We start from the raw sequence: 19379 nt of genomic DNA on the forward strand, positions 1-19379 counted from the left end.
TCTGAGTGATGGTGTTTTTGCAAAATATCACAAGAACAAAGAGGTCTTTTTTTTTTTTAGATTTATGTGATTGATGTAGCCTTTAAAAAATCTATCAATGTGCTCAGTACTATTGGTTAAGCCAAAACCCTTCCTCAAAGTAGTGGAAGATAGTGAGCAGAGACTTATCTGCTGATTTTTCTAGGGTATTAAAGGGTGTGTGTCTGTATTTCAGTTTGGATGTTTTGTTGATTTGGATTACAATGATATGACTAATGCCATGTTCCATTGACCTCGGAACTTGGAAGTCTGAAGTAGGAATGACGTCACACCTGAATTTGAAACTTTCCAGTCCAAAAACTCCAGAAAGAGAACCAGTTCTTGCCAGATTAGCCGTTATTAGCCACTGATATCAATGCCAGTTGACAAGAACACATTTTGCTATATTTTGCGCATACAGACACTGTAGCAACGCGTCCACAGGTAGAAGTTGGACAGTTCTACATGGACGACTGATTGAACGAGACACAAATACAATGAAAGTACTAATAAACAGGATATTACTACACTTCACACTGTTGATGCATGGAGCTGCCATCTTGGATTTTGAGGTCAAGGTTGGTGAGGTTCTTCCAACCTTCTGAGTTGGAAATCGGACTTCAGGAGGCATTCCTGTGAAAATTTGAACTGGGAATTCGGAAATTCTGACTTCTGACTACAACTGAACCATAAATATGTCTGTATTTTGCATCTACAAACTTTGAGAAACACGTCCACCAATAGAAGTTGAACAGCGCTGAGTGTACAATAGATTTAATGAGACACAAATACAACAGAAGTGCTAATAAACAGGATATTACGACAACTTTCACACTGTTGATGCATGGGGTTACCAATCCTTGATTTTGGGGTTGGGGCTTGTGAGGTTCTTATGACCCCCTGAGACAAAAATCCAACTTCAGGGATCATTCCAGTTGAATTTCTGACCGGGAACTCAGAAATTCCGACTTCTAACCACAAATTAGGCTCGTGTTGATACCCAATAGCACTGTCATTGGGATGAGCATCAGCGTGCCGTCAGTCCGATTTGTTGCCGATCTGTTGAGACTTAAGTGGATAAATGTGACATTATAAACCTTGAAATGCAAGTGCATGGTGATTTACAGTATTGTGTAAGCTCTACAACCTCTTTACATTATGCTGGCTTTTTACATTTTCAGGCTTAAATATAGTAACTTAATAAAACTGACCTTGTCCCCCAGATTGACTCTTCATCACTGCTGGCAGATGATATTTAATACCGTACTTTCCTGCAAGGCCTCTTTTAACACACACAAAATGAAGATAATATCAAGTGGGACAAGAATGGTGACCCCAGGGTTCAACTCCCTGCCTCCCCTACCGAGTCTAAATCTCACTGAATGTAGACGAAGTGGCTGCTCCTCCTGAACCCCTGCCAAGCCGCTGTCAAAAGAACATGGCTTTTGCAGGCATGTATGATTGATGAGTGATATGCCCTTGGAGCAGCAGGATAGAAATGTCTCGATTTGCCCCTTTTAACCAGCAAAGGCAGTTCTGATTGGCTAATGTAAGCACAGCTAAAGCACTGCGCTGTGCTGGGTGAACTGATGGCTGACACAGTCCTCAAATGGCATCTTGAGTTGTGAGCAGTCTAGTGGAAACCTTCCCACACAACCGCCGTGTAATAATGTTACTACACTGTTGTTGCTACTGATGCATTTTATACCCTTTTCTACCACTGCCACCCAAGTCTTAACTCATTGTATGGTTAGCTCAGAATATGACAGTAGTTGGTCGGTGTGGACTACCACAGAGAATTAAGAAATATGGTCCATACTTTACATTTATCACTAGTTGAGTTGATTTAGTTTACCGATACAGGACCAGTGTTTCAAAATGTTCTCAGCTGATGTTAATCATTGACAACTTTATAGATACTCCAACAGCCAGTTCTTGTTCCGTTTCACTGTGCTGACAACTTTTTTTGTCTTTTGATATTGTAGGTCCAGACAGCACATGTCAGCACCCATCAGTAAAGACATACTTTAGTAGCACAGCCAGTAAAGTCTTTAGTCATACGCACACACATGCTCTGTCTCTCCCAGCTGTCTCACTTTACACAGTGGCTCCTGTGTTCCTCTGAGAATTAGCCATGTCATCCATCTCTTCAAAGCCTTCTGATTTATGTCTAGAGGTAGAGAGAAACGGACCCACTTCCATCTTCTCTGCTCGCCCGGGGGCTCTGTACACCACTCGTAATTGGTCAAGTTTTTTTTTCCAGTTAATGTTGATGGTTTACCAACAGGTGCCTGCTTCAACTGTCAGTGTAGATGAATAGTAACTGGGATCACTGTCAGTAGCAGAAAAGTGTTTTACTCACCTTTCAGTGCACATAATATAATAACTCTGTGTGTCTTTCTTTTATGGTTGGTGGTATGTTAAAAAAAGCCTGGGGACATTTCATGACTTTAAACTTTTTTTCCCCCCTGTAAAATGCAGGAAATTTAAAGAATGAGTGGAACATCGTATTTTAGGGTTAGGGTACAGCTAAGGAATGTCAGTGTGACATGTTTCAACAAGGACGTCCAGTTTAATGATCAGTTTCGGCTCAGATGGAACATTTGCTGTTTGTGTTTTGACGTGACTTCAGCACGATATGTTGAACAAAGTAGAATCCAAACTGTTCAGTTGATTCCTGTAGCTTCACAGCCCCGTAACCAGAGATTATCCCCTGTCAACTAACACAAGCCTAGAGAGCAGATCAGTGTGCATGCAGTCTTCTTTCTTAAATTCACTACAGTATAGCCAGAGCCAGTTATCCACTTCACGTCAGCAGACACCAGGACCCATGACAGTGCTGTAAACTGTGTCATACACGCAAATAGTTTTATTATTCAGGTCACAGTTCACAGGACAGTTGTGACTGAAGACAGCTATCATCCACTTTACTTTTTGACACAAAATAGCCTTTCCGTGCATGCTGTAATAACCAAAAATAATTTAAATTGATCAAATTATTTCTACATATAGCCCTTCTCAACTTTATTTTGAAGTTAAGACATTTTAGAAACTGTACGTATCGCTTTCTTTCAGAGAGTTAGACGAAAATATTGATACCACTCTAATATCTGTACGCTAAATATGAAGTTATGTTAGGTAGATGACTAGCTTAGCTTAGCATAAAGACTGCTAACAAATGGAAACAACTAGACTTACTCTGTCCAAAGATTTAAAAAATAGCTTACTATCAGCCAAAAAGCTCATTACTAGCAATTACTAACATGTTATGTTTTTTGTTTTTTAACCTTTGGACAGAGCCAGGCTAGCTACCTCACCTCCTAGCAAAGCTCCTGATTCTAGCTTCATATTTAATGGCCTGATATGAGAGCGTAATAATATTGTATTAAAGCAATTACTACCATAGTTTACTAGCAGAAAAAGCTTTTTAATGAGAGAGATGCATATTTACCAGCACTCTTTCTTTTCAATGCCTTTATTATTGCTGCTGGTTTTACATCCACAGGGATATTATTTATTTTGCCAACACCTGTTAACATACTTAAGAAGAAGAAGAAGCTTTGTCTGCATATCCATACTTATGCCGCATCTCCCACATAGATAAAGTAGCTTTTGAAACTACTGTTTTTTCCCCTGTTTTTCCAATTATAAGTCAGCTGACAAGATTATGCTAGATGAACCTTCCAATAAAAAGCTTTTGGGTGATATTGGGTTACCGTGCAGATGGGATATCTTGACATCAGATTTCACACTTTGATGGGGGAGTTTACGACTTCCCTAATGGAGTTCAAGCTCACCCCCCCCCCCACTGCCCTCCTCCCTTCATCCCATTCCAGCTTCCTCCTCTTATGCCTCCAATTTTACAGTGGAGAGATAAATCCTTTTTCATAGGCCGGCCGGCGGAGTGAACTTACACTACCCTTATGAAAGGCTTTATTCACTTCCTGTAGTAGTGGCTCAAGGTTCAGGGGTGAGTGGGCTGCGCTAGTGTCAACACTGCAGAGCCAGTGATTCTTTAGTCCAAAGCCCCCTTAGGAAAACAAAAGCGGGCAGAATATTACATTCCCTAAACTCGTTTGCGTGGTTCACGGTCCATGGGAAACGTGCCCCGCAGTAGGAAACAAAAGAGGCCAGAGGATTCATTTAATCCTGTGGTTCATATGGGAATGGGGATATCTTAGATAGGGAGGAGATATATTGAAACAAAGAGGCCCCTTTGTTGTACTTCATATCTATTGTACTTACATTGGCCTTATTATATCTTTGCATTGTTAGACAAGTGTATTTGTGTGTATTAGGCTTTATTATTGCACTCATATGCTTGTATGTTCATATAGGGAATCCTAACATGCTGCATGTTTTATAAAACACGTGTCGACAACCGCAAAGTTTTCTTCGCCGCTTTCTCCTACATCTAAAGAAACACAATCAGCCTGCCCGCTGAAGGATACTGGGAACAAGACGTGAGGATGTGTACACACACATAGGGCGAAGGTTCTGTTTGTTTATCTTCGGAAATGGCTTTGTGGGAATATCAGATTTGTCCCTAACTGGCACAGAGACTGACATCACTTCCTGTACTCAAATCTTGGCTCGATGCCGCCATGTGGAAAACAACAAAGTGCATTCTGTAGAAACGGAGGCGTTTATCTCAAGTACGACAGGAGAAGATTGTATTGACAAATGAATCTCTCAGGGAGGGGCCTACTTTTCTAGTCTTTCAGTTCTGGATTTAAAAATAAATATGCACAGTGCAGTTTTAAGGGTTTGTCATTAATAAAGTATGTTAGACTTGAGTTTGGAACTTGTGACAAGCTCAGATAACAATATAAGATGGATCATTTTGTCAAGAACTGAAAGTACAGTATTAGTGATTTAGTAATTGAAGGCCGTAATAGATAAATAATCAGCAACTATTTGGATAATCTATTATAGCTTAAAGGCATTTTTAAAGGAAGAAAATGCTTATTTTTTTGTGTTATGTGATTGTAAACTTAAAACAATTGGAAATTGGTCAAACTACTTGGGATCAAGAAATTGTTTAAAACATTTTTCCGTATTTTCTAACCTTTAAAAGACCAAACTACTAATTTATTAATAAAGAAAATGAGGTACGCACCAATTGTGAAATAATAATGTAATACTAATAATAATGAAAACTGAATTGTTTTAAATTAATTCAGCCCATCATTACACTATCTTTGAATGAGCACAAATTCATGAATCGATCTTTAATAACTTTCACAACAACACTCGTCAGAATGAAAAAAGAAAGCTGTTGTAACCCTAATCTTGCCAATATTTTAAGTTTCTGATACTGATAACCCTATGTGCATCCCTCAGTTTATCATTTTTACCACCATCTTCTCAGAGAAATCATTTCTGTTCCGTCCATTACGTTGGTGGAGTAATCACAGATACCAAGTGACTAATATAAAATGTGTGAAATGATGACATCATGCAGCCGGCCTAAGAGTAAAGTATTAACTTCAAAATGATGCCGATGGAGAAACATTAAGTCGAAGTGCAGAAACAGACCACTCAAGAGCATTACAAACTCATTATAGCATTGTTTCAGCTCCAGGCCTTCAAATAATTTTTCATCCTGATTATTTATCCTGTGAGTCTTCTCTCAATGTTTTTGCAATTATTTTTGAAGTATGCGGCCGGTTTTGCCACTTGAAAATAACAGACCCAGACTCATCATTCACAGGAACTGCAAGGCAGCCAGTAATCTACATAATGTCAATTTATGAAGCGATTAGTTTCTACCCTTGAACTATGACACAGCACCTGGATAGGGCTCTGATGAAAGGTGTTAAAATGAGAGAGGGACTTTTAATAACTATCATTTCATCACATTATGACATTCTTCAGAACACATCTGAAACAGATATTAAGAGATATGAGTGCCTAAATCAAAAGTTATAGTTTAAAAGGAGCCTGCTGAAAAATATGAAAAGTGTCTAGTGACATCACTACCTGGACCATACTGTTGAAATAATTCAAAGTGGGTTGGCTTTCAGTGTATTTTTACAGTCCCCCCCCCCTTCTTAATTTGGATTTATAACATGTACTTCCTGTCTTACCTCTTACACTATCACAGTCAAGCTTTAAATGCATTTTAGGGACATGTATAATAACAAAACGATATAATCAATATCTTTTGACAGAAAATAAATTCCTCTAGCGCGTGCTCTTGTAAAGCCACATTTAGTGTTTCTGTTAGAATCAGTCTGTGTATATTTGGTGCTAATCCCCCAAAAAAGGTATAACTGTGGAAATAAACATTTAACCGGGGGGGGGGGGGGGGGGGGGGGGCGCGCTTAGGAGAAAAAGAAGTGGGTTAAGGTTCACGTCAATCACCGGTGGTAGTCTTTCATGTTCACATCTTTTACTCATGGTGTAGAGTGAGTCACACTGCGGGGGACCCCTGGTCATGAGCTACACAGCAAGGGACCACCATTTAAAATGTGACTGATGCATACTGAAATAAAGGGCCACTGTTCAGACAAGTAAATAAACCTGTGCGTTTATTGCTAATTAGTTTTTAATTTAAAGGTATGTGAACATATTTAAAAAGACAGCTGCAATATGATAGGCTGACGACGAAGGTGTGTCACTTTACTATTGGTTAGATGTGACCAGGCCATGTGAACAGCCAACGTCTTAATTGACGTCCAGGGAAATTACAGCAAGAACATTATGAGTAAGCTGTGTGAGGGATCAGAATGACAGTTGTGAGATCGCTGAGAATTAAAACTACAGATGAGAGCATGCAAAAAGATTCATATCTTTCTCTTCAACAGATATTTTAACTGATTTAATCTTACTCTTTAATTGATTTTGTCTCACTCTTCAAATGAGTTCAACTGATTTCTGCACATACAGTACATGTCAACTGATAGATTTAATCTCTTATTCTATAACTAGGAGTTCCTCACAGCTCCTTTCAGTGAAGCTTCACATCCTCTCATCTTTTTCAATTCAGCTGTTGCTCTTACTTAATTCTGTCAATACACCAATACTGAAACTTCAGCCTCTTTCAGCTCATCAGAAGTGGCAAAGTGGGCATATGTTTAACGTAGGCCTCATGAACTTCCTGTGACACTGCCCACCCACAGCAAAAAACGGTAAATGTGGTGCTGGGAAGTTCATGATCTAAATAAGTCTGTCAGCTTTTCCACGTAGTAAGCTAAAAAAAACTTTCACAGCTAAAACCACAGTCTTCATACACCATTACACCTGGTCTTTACACTTGTCACTCTACACTTTTAGCTGCCAGTTTTGATGCCTGCCACTCTGAAGGTCCAATTTTGAAACAGAACTTGTAACATTTTACCTGTCTGATTAAATGCATTTTGTCCGTTTTGGATTTTCTCTGACATCGCAAGTAGTTAGTTTGTAAAGATGTCCCAAGCTGATCTGCAGGATTCCTATCTGAGCTATTTCTGATCCTTTGTTTGTTTGCTTCAGGTATGCCCCACTGAGCTCTGTTACAACACAGGAGCATCTCCTAACACACAGAGTCAGCGGATAGTTACCACTGTGTTACAATCTGGTCCCCCTTCTGGCAGTAAGAGTTAAGGGAGACGCTTGGCTGTGGTTGCCTAACACAGGCATGCAGCACGATCTCATACGACAGGCACATGGAGCAGGCCTGTAAAAATGGATATGCTTTGATGGTCCACTGGCCCAACCGGATTTGTCCCAGTATGGTCGTAACCTACTTTTGCGGCTGTATAATGGTGGATTAATAGTTTTAAGCATCACACAACCCCTGTGAAATGACTCATTTCACCATCAGAATTTGATCCATTCCGTCTGATAACATTTGGAAATGCTAGAAGAGCCAGACAATTAACGGCTAAATGGCCAGCGCTGGAATATCGCACCCGTTACAAGATTTAAAAAGTCCATATTTTGTGAATTACGCAGAGATTCATCTGGCGGTGATAGGCTTAATTAGCATTGCGTAAACTTGTTTGGCAAGAGCTTGGATGTTACAAAGGTTCATTTAGATGTAAAAGTTCTGCACTGCAGGTTTAAGAAATGGGTAGGTAGACCTCCCCAGCCTTTTTTACTGCAGTTGGACTCTAGGGTCAGTTTGCCATGGTTGACTGATTGAGATTGATGTACAGTAAAATTAAGGTATAAAATCATTTCTACAGTATCTCAGAAATCTGCCAGATCTTGAGGAAATTAAGCATAATACCTCAAAATGATGGCTGAGCTCCAAGAACCTGCAGCTCATTTGATAATAGATCATTGTCAATGTAATTTGCTGAGGTTTGGAGATATTAGTTAGTAATTTGTTATAGTGGTACCAAAATATTTTGGTAAGGTACAAGTTACAAAAGTGCCTGGATGGACACAATGTCTGGACTTGAATGTTTGGATAGACTAAAGTTAGATCTCAAATCTCTGCCATGCATCTCAAGTACAGCTGCTACTTCAAGTCTCTCTTTGTTAATCATCTCATTAAAAGAGGCTTAATCAAATTTTAGAGATTGCAGTCACGGATGGTGTAGCAGATCGACCATCAGATTTAGCTTTTCTGCTGGGTTAAGGATGTATTTGCCGTACGGTCTCAGGGGGGGACTCAGGCTGGACTTGTTTTTCACGCAGAGTGAACAACAGCTTCTCTCATTCCTCCGCTGTGGGCGTTTGGCCTGGACGGCAAAAAGGCACTGGTAGCAGCTGTACAGGACGTAGCCTGAACTCCGTCACTGGCCGAGGAAACAGAGAGATGGTTGGATAGGTGGGGAGACAGAAGCGGGGGAGAAAGGCAGACAGACAAGGTGACAAAAGACGAAGAAAGCTGCAGCAAGGCCAACAGATGCAAGTGTGTTTTTTTTTTTACCCCTCACTATAATATTTCTGTCCATGGAGATTGGATGCTGATGGCAATAGCATATGTGAGGGGTTAGAAGTCATTTGGTTTCAACTTGATAGAAAATCACCATGACAGGTGACTGTCTATTGTCGATTGTTCTGAATCCTTTTGAAGATGCTGAGGATGTTTTTTCACATTGACGTAGCATAGATCATATTAGTGAAACCAAGTCCCGCGTTAGACTTTTAAAAATGGCTGGCAATTTATCCTAAAACACAAAAACACTTTCAAAATAATGACACTTGAGGCTAATGCATATCGATCTAATGCTCATTATATTAGTTTTACTTTACCCTGCTGTTTTTGTTCACACTTATCCTTCAGAGGAACATGAATGTGCTTGGTAAATTTCACAGCAGTCAGATTTGAAGCAGACATATCATGCGTTTTGTGATTTTCTGTTATTTTTATACTCTTGTGATGTCGAATATCTTTGTTAAACATGGCAAACGGTCAAAAACTTGAGGTGGACGTATGTAAAAATGTTCACTGCCAGTAAAAAACTTGGACCTCTACCGCTTCCTTGTGATGACATCAGGTTGTTCGCGCATGCCAACAAATGGCCGTCCGTTGCCAGCCTTCGTTGCTAAGGGTTGTCCATGTGTTTTTCACATTGTCCACTCATATTTCAGGTCAGGTTCAGGCTTCAACATGTTTTGATGTATTTGAGAAGTTTCCACTTTGTGTAAAGTAGTGAAATGCTTATATTACTATGTGTTAATGTGGCCTCCAGTGCCGGGAGCTTGCCAATCAGAACAGAATCTGAAGCTCATTTGAAGGAAGGGCCTTAAAGAGACAGAAGCTAAAACGGCCTGTTTTTGGACAGAGGCTGAACTGAGGGACTGTGTAAAAAGGTCAGTATAAGATAATAAAGGAGTTTAAACTGTAATTCATTCAATGGAGCCCCATATAATTAATATAGACCAAGAAATGTGCATAAGTCCCCTGTAGGATTTAGATAGATTCTGTTCAAAGGAGGGATTAAACATTTTGGGGATTCCCAAAAAATTATAATTTATTATCTGGTAACCATGTGACTGCAGTGCAAATATCATGGAAACCCAAACAGTTGTGGACATCAACCAAAGTGATAGGGATCATTTGGCCAAATGGTGGGGGCTAGATGGGAGGTTAGCAGGTAACCAAAATGGTTAGGAATGATTGTCTTTTCCAAATTTCATGAAACTCTGTTTTAGAGTATGATATCTAAACTAAAACTGACCAAACTTTTGGATAGACAGACTGATTGTTGCCTTTCTTAGTCTTCGCAAAAAACAACTACTATAAAAACTTTGAATGTCCTACTTTTGTATCTATGTGGTATCCTTTTTCTCCCACACGCCTTTCCTTTTTCTTTTTGTATTTTTTTAAAGCAATTTAAACAGATTCTTGCCCAACATGTATTGTAATCTTTTGGCAGTCTCCCAGAAAGAACTCCATTTTTCTTTGTTTGTCTGGCTGTTGTTTGTTATTCTCCGTGTGCGAGGGGAAAAAGTGAGTCGGAGTTGCCCTCAGACGTGTTTGTGGGAGTGAGGCGTGATGACATGGTTATAGAGGGAATTGGGTTTTGGTCCTTTGGGAGGAAAAGGGAGGGAAGGGGAAGAAGGGGGGTGGTGGGGGTGAGTTGAAATGCTGATTTACCACAGGTTTTTGCTATTAAACTTTGTCCTTTTATCGCTATTGTCAGACCTTGCCAAGTTTTAATATACGTGTGCTCTCAAATAAGCATTTTAGTAATCTCTGTGAACTTGCGAGCAACAAGAGACACCGCAAAGTCCACTTTGAGACATCTGTCAAGGGCTCGGGATTTGTCTCAAGAGACAAATATGGTAACAATAAAGCTCCTGTACTTTTCTCACAACAGGGGGAGCAGAGGTATGCCATACCTGATCTCAGGCTTTATGCTGATCTAACATAGGCTTATTGGACAGTGAGGAAAAAGAAAACAATAGCTATGTGTTCTGAGTATGAAAAAAACAACCCCCCCCCTCCCCCCCTCTTCTCTAGCTGTACCCCACTGCTGAGGCACAGTGTTTTTGGAGTCAGTCAGGGGAGAATTTAACATTGTTATCTAACTGTCTTTCACTTAGACTTTAATTATTTCCAAATGTTCCATCTGATTGCTATTGGCAACCCTCGCGTGTTTAGCGTGATGTGTTTGAAATGTGAGCGGGGCTTTGGCTGGTACAAGGCTTGTGGGGTAAAACACAAGCTCTGACCCGGAGCAAAAAGCCTTGGCCGCAAACATTCTGGTAGTATACACAGCTTTCTAATGGAAAAGAGCTGTGCGCTACCTCACTCAAAACCTCAACGCCCTGTTTTCGCGCCCCCCCAGCACACACCTCTGACTGCAAGTTACGCCCCGAATGTGTTGAAGTAGATCGTATGGATGTGAAAATGTAAAAGGGAGTTTACACTAAAGACAGAGCTATGGCTGCGGTGAAGCTTGTTAACCACCTGAGAGGCTTGTGGCCGACAAAAAGGAAGTGCCGTATTATGCAAGAGCAAATGTGAATGTGCGCCTGTAAACATAGATGAATCTGTGTTTAAGTCAAGTAGCCCCAGACGTTCACAGATCACTGAGCTGTTAAAGCCGACCGTGCAGCAGACAAAACACAGATAGAGATGTGACACACTGGGCTTCGGTGTCTTTACATCATGCTGGTTGCTGCTCTGCTTCACCGAACCACTCTGTCATTTTCGTTTGTAGTTGCGCCTGCTACGATGTCTCTGACTCTAAAGAGTAAAAAACATCCCAAAACTGCATGCAATGTGGTATTTCATGGCTGATGGAAAAAATCTGATAATTAGCAGTTTGTTATGACTGACGCAAATACGATAACGAATAACATTACTCATATATGCAAAAATGAGAAGAGGCTAATAAAGGCTAACTTTTTAGTTTGGTTTATTTTCACACTGTCAATGTAATTATTGAATTGACATGCAGTAAGTTGTCATACAAAAGGCAATTTTTACAGACAGTGGGCCTCATGCAAGAACAATTCACCCTAACTCAAACCCTATGAACAGATTTGCTCTGAAATGGCCTATTTAAGAGGTTTAAGGTTTCATTTGTGGCATTCACCAAAATAGAAATTTCTCCCTGAAAAACAGAACAAAAAATCATCAGTAGTCCGACCCATCCTACCTGTCATGAACACAGCAAAAAAAACAAATTTGACCTAAAATCATAGTGACATAATTAGGAGTTTAAATATGATACTGAAATGAACTAAAATGAAATAAATAGCTAAGACAAACTTAATGTAAAATTAAGGGAAGTAAATCAGATTTGATTAATTTCATTGACATATTTTGGCACAGAAACGGCTACATTTCAGTAATGTTGGAAAAATTGCCAGTATGTTCCAATATCATCTGTGTTGCACCTGACAAAGTAAAAGGGCTTTACATGTGTTTTCTTTATAGGATATGAAGAAGAATAGTAAGGTATCTATTAGTCGGAATAACAGAAATAAGTGGATATGACATAAGGTTTTTCTACTGAGAATTAATGGGAAAACCCCATCTCTGACATGTGACCTTTTCAAGTACTCCTTGCAGCAGTGATTTGCTCATATGTTCAGTTTTGTGATACCTATTGAATGAGCCTGCTCCAGATGTTTTGATTGGTCTGTGAGTTGACCTATAGAGAATGACTTGTAGAGAGTTGGATGTTATGAACCGGATCATTACTGTAGACAATGCTGACAGGTTTTTCACCTCAAGCTGTCCAGGAGCTCGTCACATCTCCAAGGCAACCGGTGAAGGCCACAGCTGATTAGTTAGTTTCAGGCTTTATAGGCAGAGTGCACTTTAAGTGTCAAGTGTGGTTCTCCTCCTGAGTGATTAGAGAAGGTCATATTTGACCATTCAAGGAAAATAAAAATGACTGAAATTTCCTTAAGGGGAATATAATTGGAAAGCTGTGTGTTGATTGCATGTTTCGCACATGACTCAGCCTATAGTTGGTCAGACCGAATGACGCTACATTGTTCTGAAGGAAAAACTTGCATTATAGGGGACAGAGGACTGGGGTAGAAAGTCAAAACGAATATTTATAGGTACCAGCTGGGTTTTGTTTTCAGAATCAGCTCATCAAATATGGTGCAATTTTGGAATTTTAAATGATTCATCTCACCTCATCTGCTGTATGTCATTAGTTATACTCCTTACAGATCAGTGCATTGATAAGATGGATTACACCATGTTAACACCACAAATTCCTTAGAGACAGTACAATGTAATATTTCCCGTTTCTTCCACTTTTTGCAAACTGTCCAGAAGAAGCAGTCTACATTTGTATTTCTACTCTAACACTGACTGCATTCATGCTCTACATCATTTTGGCCAAGAGATATTATTGTGCACAAGTGCTCATATATCATTAACATAAAAGTCAGCATCATGTGAGACATGACGTCCTGCAGATACAGCAGCATTTGATACTTACAATATTCTTTTTATTTCTCTCCTCTGCAGGGCCATTATTTCGCAGCCCATGCGAGCTGCTGCCGGTGGGGATGGGACACCCGGTGCAGGCCATGTCGAAGAGCTTCACCGCCCTGTCAGGCTGTGCAAGCAGGGGCAGTGCTAACTTCCCTCAGGAGGTCCACATCATCAACCTGAGAGGACATGCTCCAGAGGGACCAGACAACACCCAGGCACAAGTGAGTCAGGCTTAGTAAAAGAAACCAAACCTTTCAAGCACCATAATTAACTCCTAAGCAAAACCAGTCGAGATTAGAGCTTGGACCAAAATAATACCCCCATTCATAGGATATTCATTGAAGTCTTAATAATGCGCTATAGGGAGAGAGATGCATATTGGTTTGTCATTACATTAACCCTCCTGTTGTCTTCCTATTGACCATACAACTTTTGTCCTCCCAGGAGGGTTATAAAACATTCCAGTACTAGATGATCTTCCTTCCACATCGTCTCATCTTCAGGCAACTTTAGCGTTGAAGCTCAATAGAGACTGCTGTATTCAATGTGTCTACTGCCCTCATTTGCTCTGTTAATCAGTGACTCTGATAGAGTCCGCCAGTCCTTTTCCCTTCTGCTGAGAGGAAGCATCTTGAGCTTGGCACAGTCAAGTTCTTCTGCTGGTCTTGGCAACATAGGCAGTGCCTGAGGCTTTGGGACATAGGGTCTACTTTCAGGGCTAATTGGTGAACTTCTGTTGCTGGTGAACGAACAGCTAACACATCAGCGATCCGGGAACATGCTAATGTTGGCTCTTGTCAGTCACAAATGACATTTATGTTTTCAAGATTAAACAACAACACTAACACATTTAATTTAAAAGAGTGTTATAAATGGGTTTGATTGTTCAACGGTACAACATTTCACCAAAGTTGAAGCCGATATGAATCATTTGCACAGATCTACCTCAGTATTAAGTAATCGCGGAGGTTCAATGTGGCTCCACAATGAACTGTGAAATAAGCCTGTTCCATGATCAAACCTGATGATCAGATAGGCTAACCTCAGGCTACCTACACCTACATCTAACTTTCTAGTGAGCTATAAAAAAGGAAGACAGTGATTAGTCATTTAAGCGGTCGGTATTTTCCAACCACTTGGTTGTTTTGACGAAATCTCTTTAACAGAGTCATTCAAGCTGTCAGCACTTTTTCAACAGTGTTTCAAAGGTCGATGTGAGTTTTAACAACCACTCCCTGTCCTCAGGTGTTGTACTGCTCACTGCATGGAAGGACTCCTCCAAGTTATAGCAATAGTTTTAAGATGAATCACAGACCCACCACCTTTTGGTAATGCTGTGTCTGGATTTTAAACTGCCCCAAGTTGCCAACCTCCCACCCCCTCGGTCACAGCAGTATGAGAAGCAGCATGTTTAGACTTGCCATAGCAATTTTGCTGCCTTAACGTTCCCAAGGCCAAAAACACATATACTGAAAGTGTGTAAGTGTGCTGCATCAGCATGTAAATAAAGAAATGACTCTGTGGTTTCAGTGGCTCACGGTTGGTTTTGCACATAAATTATAGAGTTCTGTGATCACAACAATGAGAGGGATTTGTCTTTTGTCTTCATCCGTCATGTTTATTGTACTAAATGAGTTACAGCTGTACATGACGGCTCAACTTTTCCCTACATGATACAAAAATGTAAAATGGCAAAGTTCGCTTTTCATGACTAGCTCTAAAGATAAACATTCTAGTCCATGTGATACATTACATAATTATTATTGATTTCATGAAGTCTTCCTTTACTGCAGTGGTTTTACATGTACACTGCTTGCACGGTGGGTGACCATTTGTGATTACTGTGAATGGAATGATTTGTTTCACAGACAAGGAAAAAGCAAGTTAACACAGGCTTACACATGTAACTTTCAAATCAAGAAGACAATAGAAACTGTCAAAGTAAAGAATTGCTCGAAAGTACTGAAGTTCAACAAATATTGCTTGAAACATAAACCTCTTCTTTTTTCTTTTCAATTTGACACCCACGGATTAAAATTGCTATTATATAATACATTTTTGCACATTCTGCTTATCATATATCTGCAGTGTAAAGTGACCACAAGCTGTTGCCCTAGCAGGCTAACAGTAGGCTTATTGCTACTTAGCTTCAAAGGCTGATGTCTACATCAATCAAATCTATTCGGTGAAGCTATCTGTGTTAAGTTTGTATCATTTCCACATAAATTGAACTGTTTTTCATCACTTGAAAGTAGGACTCTTAATGCAAGGCCTTCAGGTGGTGAACCCATCTCAACTTAATTCAGAACACATGTTCATCTGACAGCACTATACTCATTGCAGACTACTGGACTATCCTGCCAACGGAGAAGCTTTTTATGTGTTTGATCCTGCTACAGATATACTTGTGTCAAGGTGGATTATGATTAGATGCAGATGGATATTTACACCAAACAAACTGACTTTGGTTTTGTCTGAAAATAACACCTGTCAAGCACCAAACGCAGTTAGATTTTCCATTTGGTGATATTTCTCGGAAATGTTTAAAGCAATATGATACTCAAAATGGAAAAGAAAAAAAAAAAGGACATATTTATGTGAACTTTTAAACATTTTTCTTTTAAACAATTCTCTTTCCTAATAGATATATATCATCGTTTTCTTTGTAAATGACCACTCAAAGCATTACCGTTAAAATCTTCAGTATGAGGTGTCTGTGAAATCTATCTCTCCAAATCAACCCACCTAGCTTTTGCTAACCTACCACCTCCATGGTCAAAGTGGACTTATATGTGTGGGAGGCAGAAATCCAGTTGTCTGTTCCCCTGCCTACAGCCTTGGCTACAGAAGGTCAATCTGGCTTTTGCTTGAGATTAGATGGCCCTGTAGAAGCTCGTCCTGTGACTGGAGATAGATAAGATCCTCTAAAGGACACTTGGACACTCTGCCCACTCAAGCTCCGCTCCTCGACGGCATTTCCACCTTGGTCATGGGTGCATGTTGACATGGGTGAGTTTAGCCTTCAGGAAAACTGCGTTGGTGGGTGTGCAGTGCGTCAGACTGTGTTCTCATTGATACAATCTGCTCCCTGACCTTTGGTGGGAGGAAGTGTTGATAATACATGTGTGATATTCATACACAACCCAGTGGAAAAAGAGATTACAGCTGGAAACAACACACAACTCAACATTTAATTCTGAAATCCCCATTTTATTATTATTTATTATAGATCGTTTTGTTTTATTAGTAGAATTTTGGGGTATTTTAGTAATTATTTTTGTTTTTTACCTACCTACCTACCTATCTACCCACCTACTTACCTACCTATCTACCTACCTGTCCACCTTATATATCTATCTTATATCTTATTTTTAAGGCACAGTAGAACTCCTTGTCTGATTTTTGACAAGATACGGCTAAAATCATAGCTTTTCTTGTTGCCCATAGATTATCTTATTAGGAATCCACATCAAAAGCGAGACATCAGCCGCCTCGACTAGTGTTTGGCTATCACTGTGTACTGTTTCCATGATTTTATGAAATGGAAGAGTATCTGTTTTGCGAGAGGGGGCGAGCATCCCATTCCAAGTCCCTGGGTTTAGATCATCTGAGCCTCTAGATGCTTTAGGGAAACTGGGCTCAGGACCGTAAACAATCAAATCCTCAGTGGAGGTAATAAATTCAAACTTCAATGTTAAATTCAAATTAGCGTCTGAGCCCCTTTGAAGGGCACGCTCTTAATTTTTTTGCGGTTTAGTCCATTTCGGTCGGCAGATTTAGTAGCGTGCAATTGATTTCACTCTGAGTAATGGGTCTTTTCCCCTGTTTGCTTTGGCACATGTATCCTTTGCTTGTTTTCTAAGTCAGCAGAGAGGTGCCTGGTCAGTCTGTGATTATGTCGATTTTTCTCTGAGCTCTCCTCTTCACCTCTCCTGTTGGAGGGGGAGGAAGTGGTGTCTGGGCCACAGAACAGACTGTATTTGGATGTTTTGAACGACGGCCTGCAGTACAAGAGGTGCCTGTGGCTGAGCTTTGGTTGCGCTGGACTGGCCGTCTGGGTCGAGGGGGCTGCTTGGAGAGAACACGATGTGCCTCAGCGACTCTTTAATAAGTGACTGCAAAGCAAAGCCTTGACCAGGTAGGGTAATAAATCTGCTACTGCGCATTGTGAGCACAAGCTAATACAGACAAGGGGGATCACAGGCTCAATTACAAGCACTTTTATACACACACCGCCACACACACTCACACACATCCTGCAGCTGCAATGTGTGAGGCCTGCTTCACATCGCTTTCACATCCACGTGTGAAAGTCGCAGCTTTCAGTTTGTCCATATTTTCCGTAAAGACGTGAGAGCGGTGAATTGTTTCCTGCCTGCACCAGTGAACCCATTTTGTATGGGTATTAAGCAAAGAGTATGAACTGTTATCCACAGAAAGAAATGCACAGCTGGACCTGACTCAGAATACACATTCTGGCTCTCGGCCAATCTCCACACCAAAGCTGACTTATTAAGTGCAACAGAACACCTCAGTAGTGCCTGTGCACAGCGTTTTGTAGGGGCAAATACTCACATTTACAGTGGCCTGAAGTTACCATAGAATAACAGACCTGAGGGAGAAAATATGCTAATCACTCCTTCAAGAAGCCTAAAGCTAGAAATAGCCATGTGTTCTAAAAGCCATGTGTTCAAATCTGCTGACGTTAATATATAGCAGTCCTTACTTGATTGAACGTCGGGTATAATGATTGTTTTCTATCATAGATCTTAGTGCATCCCTTATAAAAGTATGACCTTTAGAATCACTTGTGTTTAATTTAGGTGCTTCTTATTTTACATGAAGAGTAACAACAGCTGTTAAACTCTCGTGTCAACATAAAGTAAAAAAAAAGAAAAATCAGGTTTCATGATATACTGTGCATGACACTGCCCAAAAATCACACATTCATTTCAGAGGGTATGGCACACCCAGCAAAGATAACTACAACTATAAGATTTTAGTCTGGTAAACATCCAGAAAATATTGACCCATTATTATTAGATGGTCTCCAATTTTCCTTCTTTTTTGTTTTTTAATATTATTTTTTGGTTATTTTTGCCTTCATTAGACAGTCAGTGGCTGAGAGGCCAACAGGAAACAAGGGGAGAAAGAGAAATGGGTATGACTTGCAACAAAGGTCAATTGCCGGACTTGAACCAGGGAAGTTGTGGGTTTGTGGAATGCGTTGAAACCACTCAGCTGGGAAGGCGCTCCAATGGTCTCCAAATCTTTTTGGAAACAGAATTTGTTTGGTAGTTTAGGAAAAAAAACTTGATGATGTTATTCCTGCTTCTTATTTTATACTAAAGGTTATATTAAGCACAGAGGAGTGGTAGACCAGCGAGTGCTGCACTGATGCAGTCAGTACAAGTTCTTCTGAAATGGTACCTGTCCCAAGACAATGCATTTAGAAACCTATGATTTCAATCTTTTATTTCATTTTCATCATGCTGTGGTTTATTACTCAGCATGTCCTGTAGACAGTGGGCTGTTTGTTTCATAGACTACTTACTCTTTTCTCTATAAAATGACCAATACTTACTGGCTCGCCTGGACAATATATTTTTTTCTTTTTAAGTGTTATTCACATTTGGCAGAAATAAAGAGTGATGACTTCTTCAGCTTCAGTAGTCCTGATCAAAGTAACAGAAGCCCTTCTCCTCTGTAATACCCATGTGTGCTTCTCAAAGAGAAAAGAGAGACAGGCCAGACTGGAAAGGCAAGGTATGCTGGAATAGGACTGGTAGGATGACTGTTTAGCGCTGGCAAATCATGGTAAGGTCTGCAAGTGCCAGATTGGGGGGTTGTGCGTTTCAGAGGGTAATGATTTCCCTTAAATTACACCTAGATAATTTCCACATTTTCACATAATGAATGTACATTTTTAAAAATGTTCTGATCTTGCGTAACAGAGAGCAAACGAGAGTACCAGTCAGAGGGAGCTTGACTCGATGCTCATATTTCGTCCAAG

At 40.2% G+C, this 19379-nt stretch overlaps 1 protein-coding gene across 1 annotated transcript in view; it reads left to right on the plus strand.

The window, feature by feature from the left end:
- tgfbr3 (transforming growth factor, beta receptor III) overlaps positions 1–19379 on the plus strand; it is a 69361-nt gene that overhangs the window by 7559 nt on the left and 42423 nt on the right. Inside the window, exon 2 of the mRNA XM_062424195.1 lies at positions 13348–13587. Coding sequence (XP_062280179.1) covers positions 13348–13587 — 240 coding nt within the window. The remainder of the gene's footprint in view (positions 1–13347; positions 13588–19379) is intronic.

Source organism: Scomber scombrus, chromosome 8 (assembly GCF_963691925.1).
Source record: "Scomber scombrus chromosome 8, fScoSco1.1, whole genome shotgun sequence".
NCBI classification, from domain to species: Eukaryota; Metazoa; Chordata; class Actinopteri; order Scombriformes; family Scombridae; genus Scomber; species Scomber scombrus.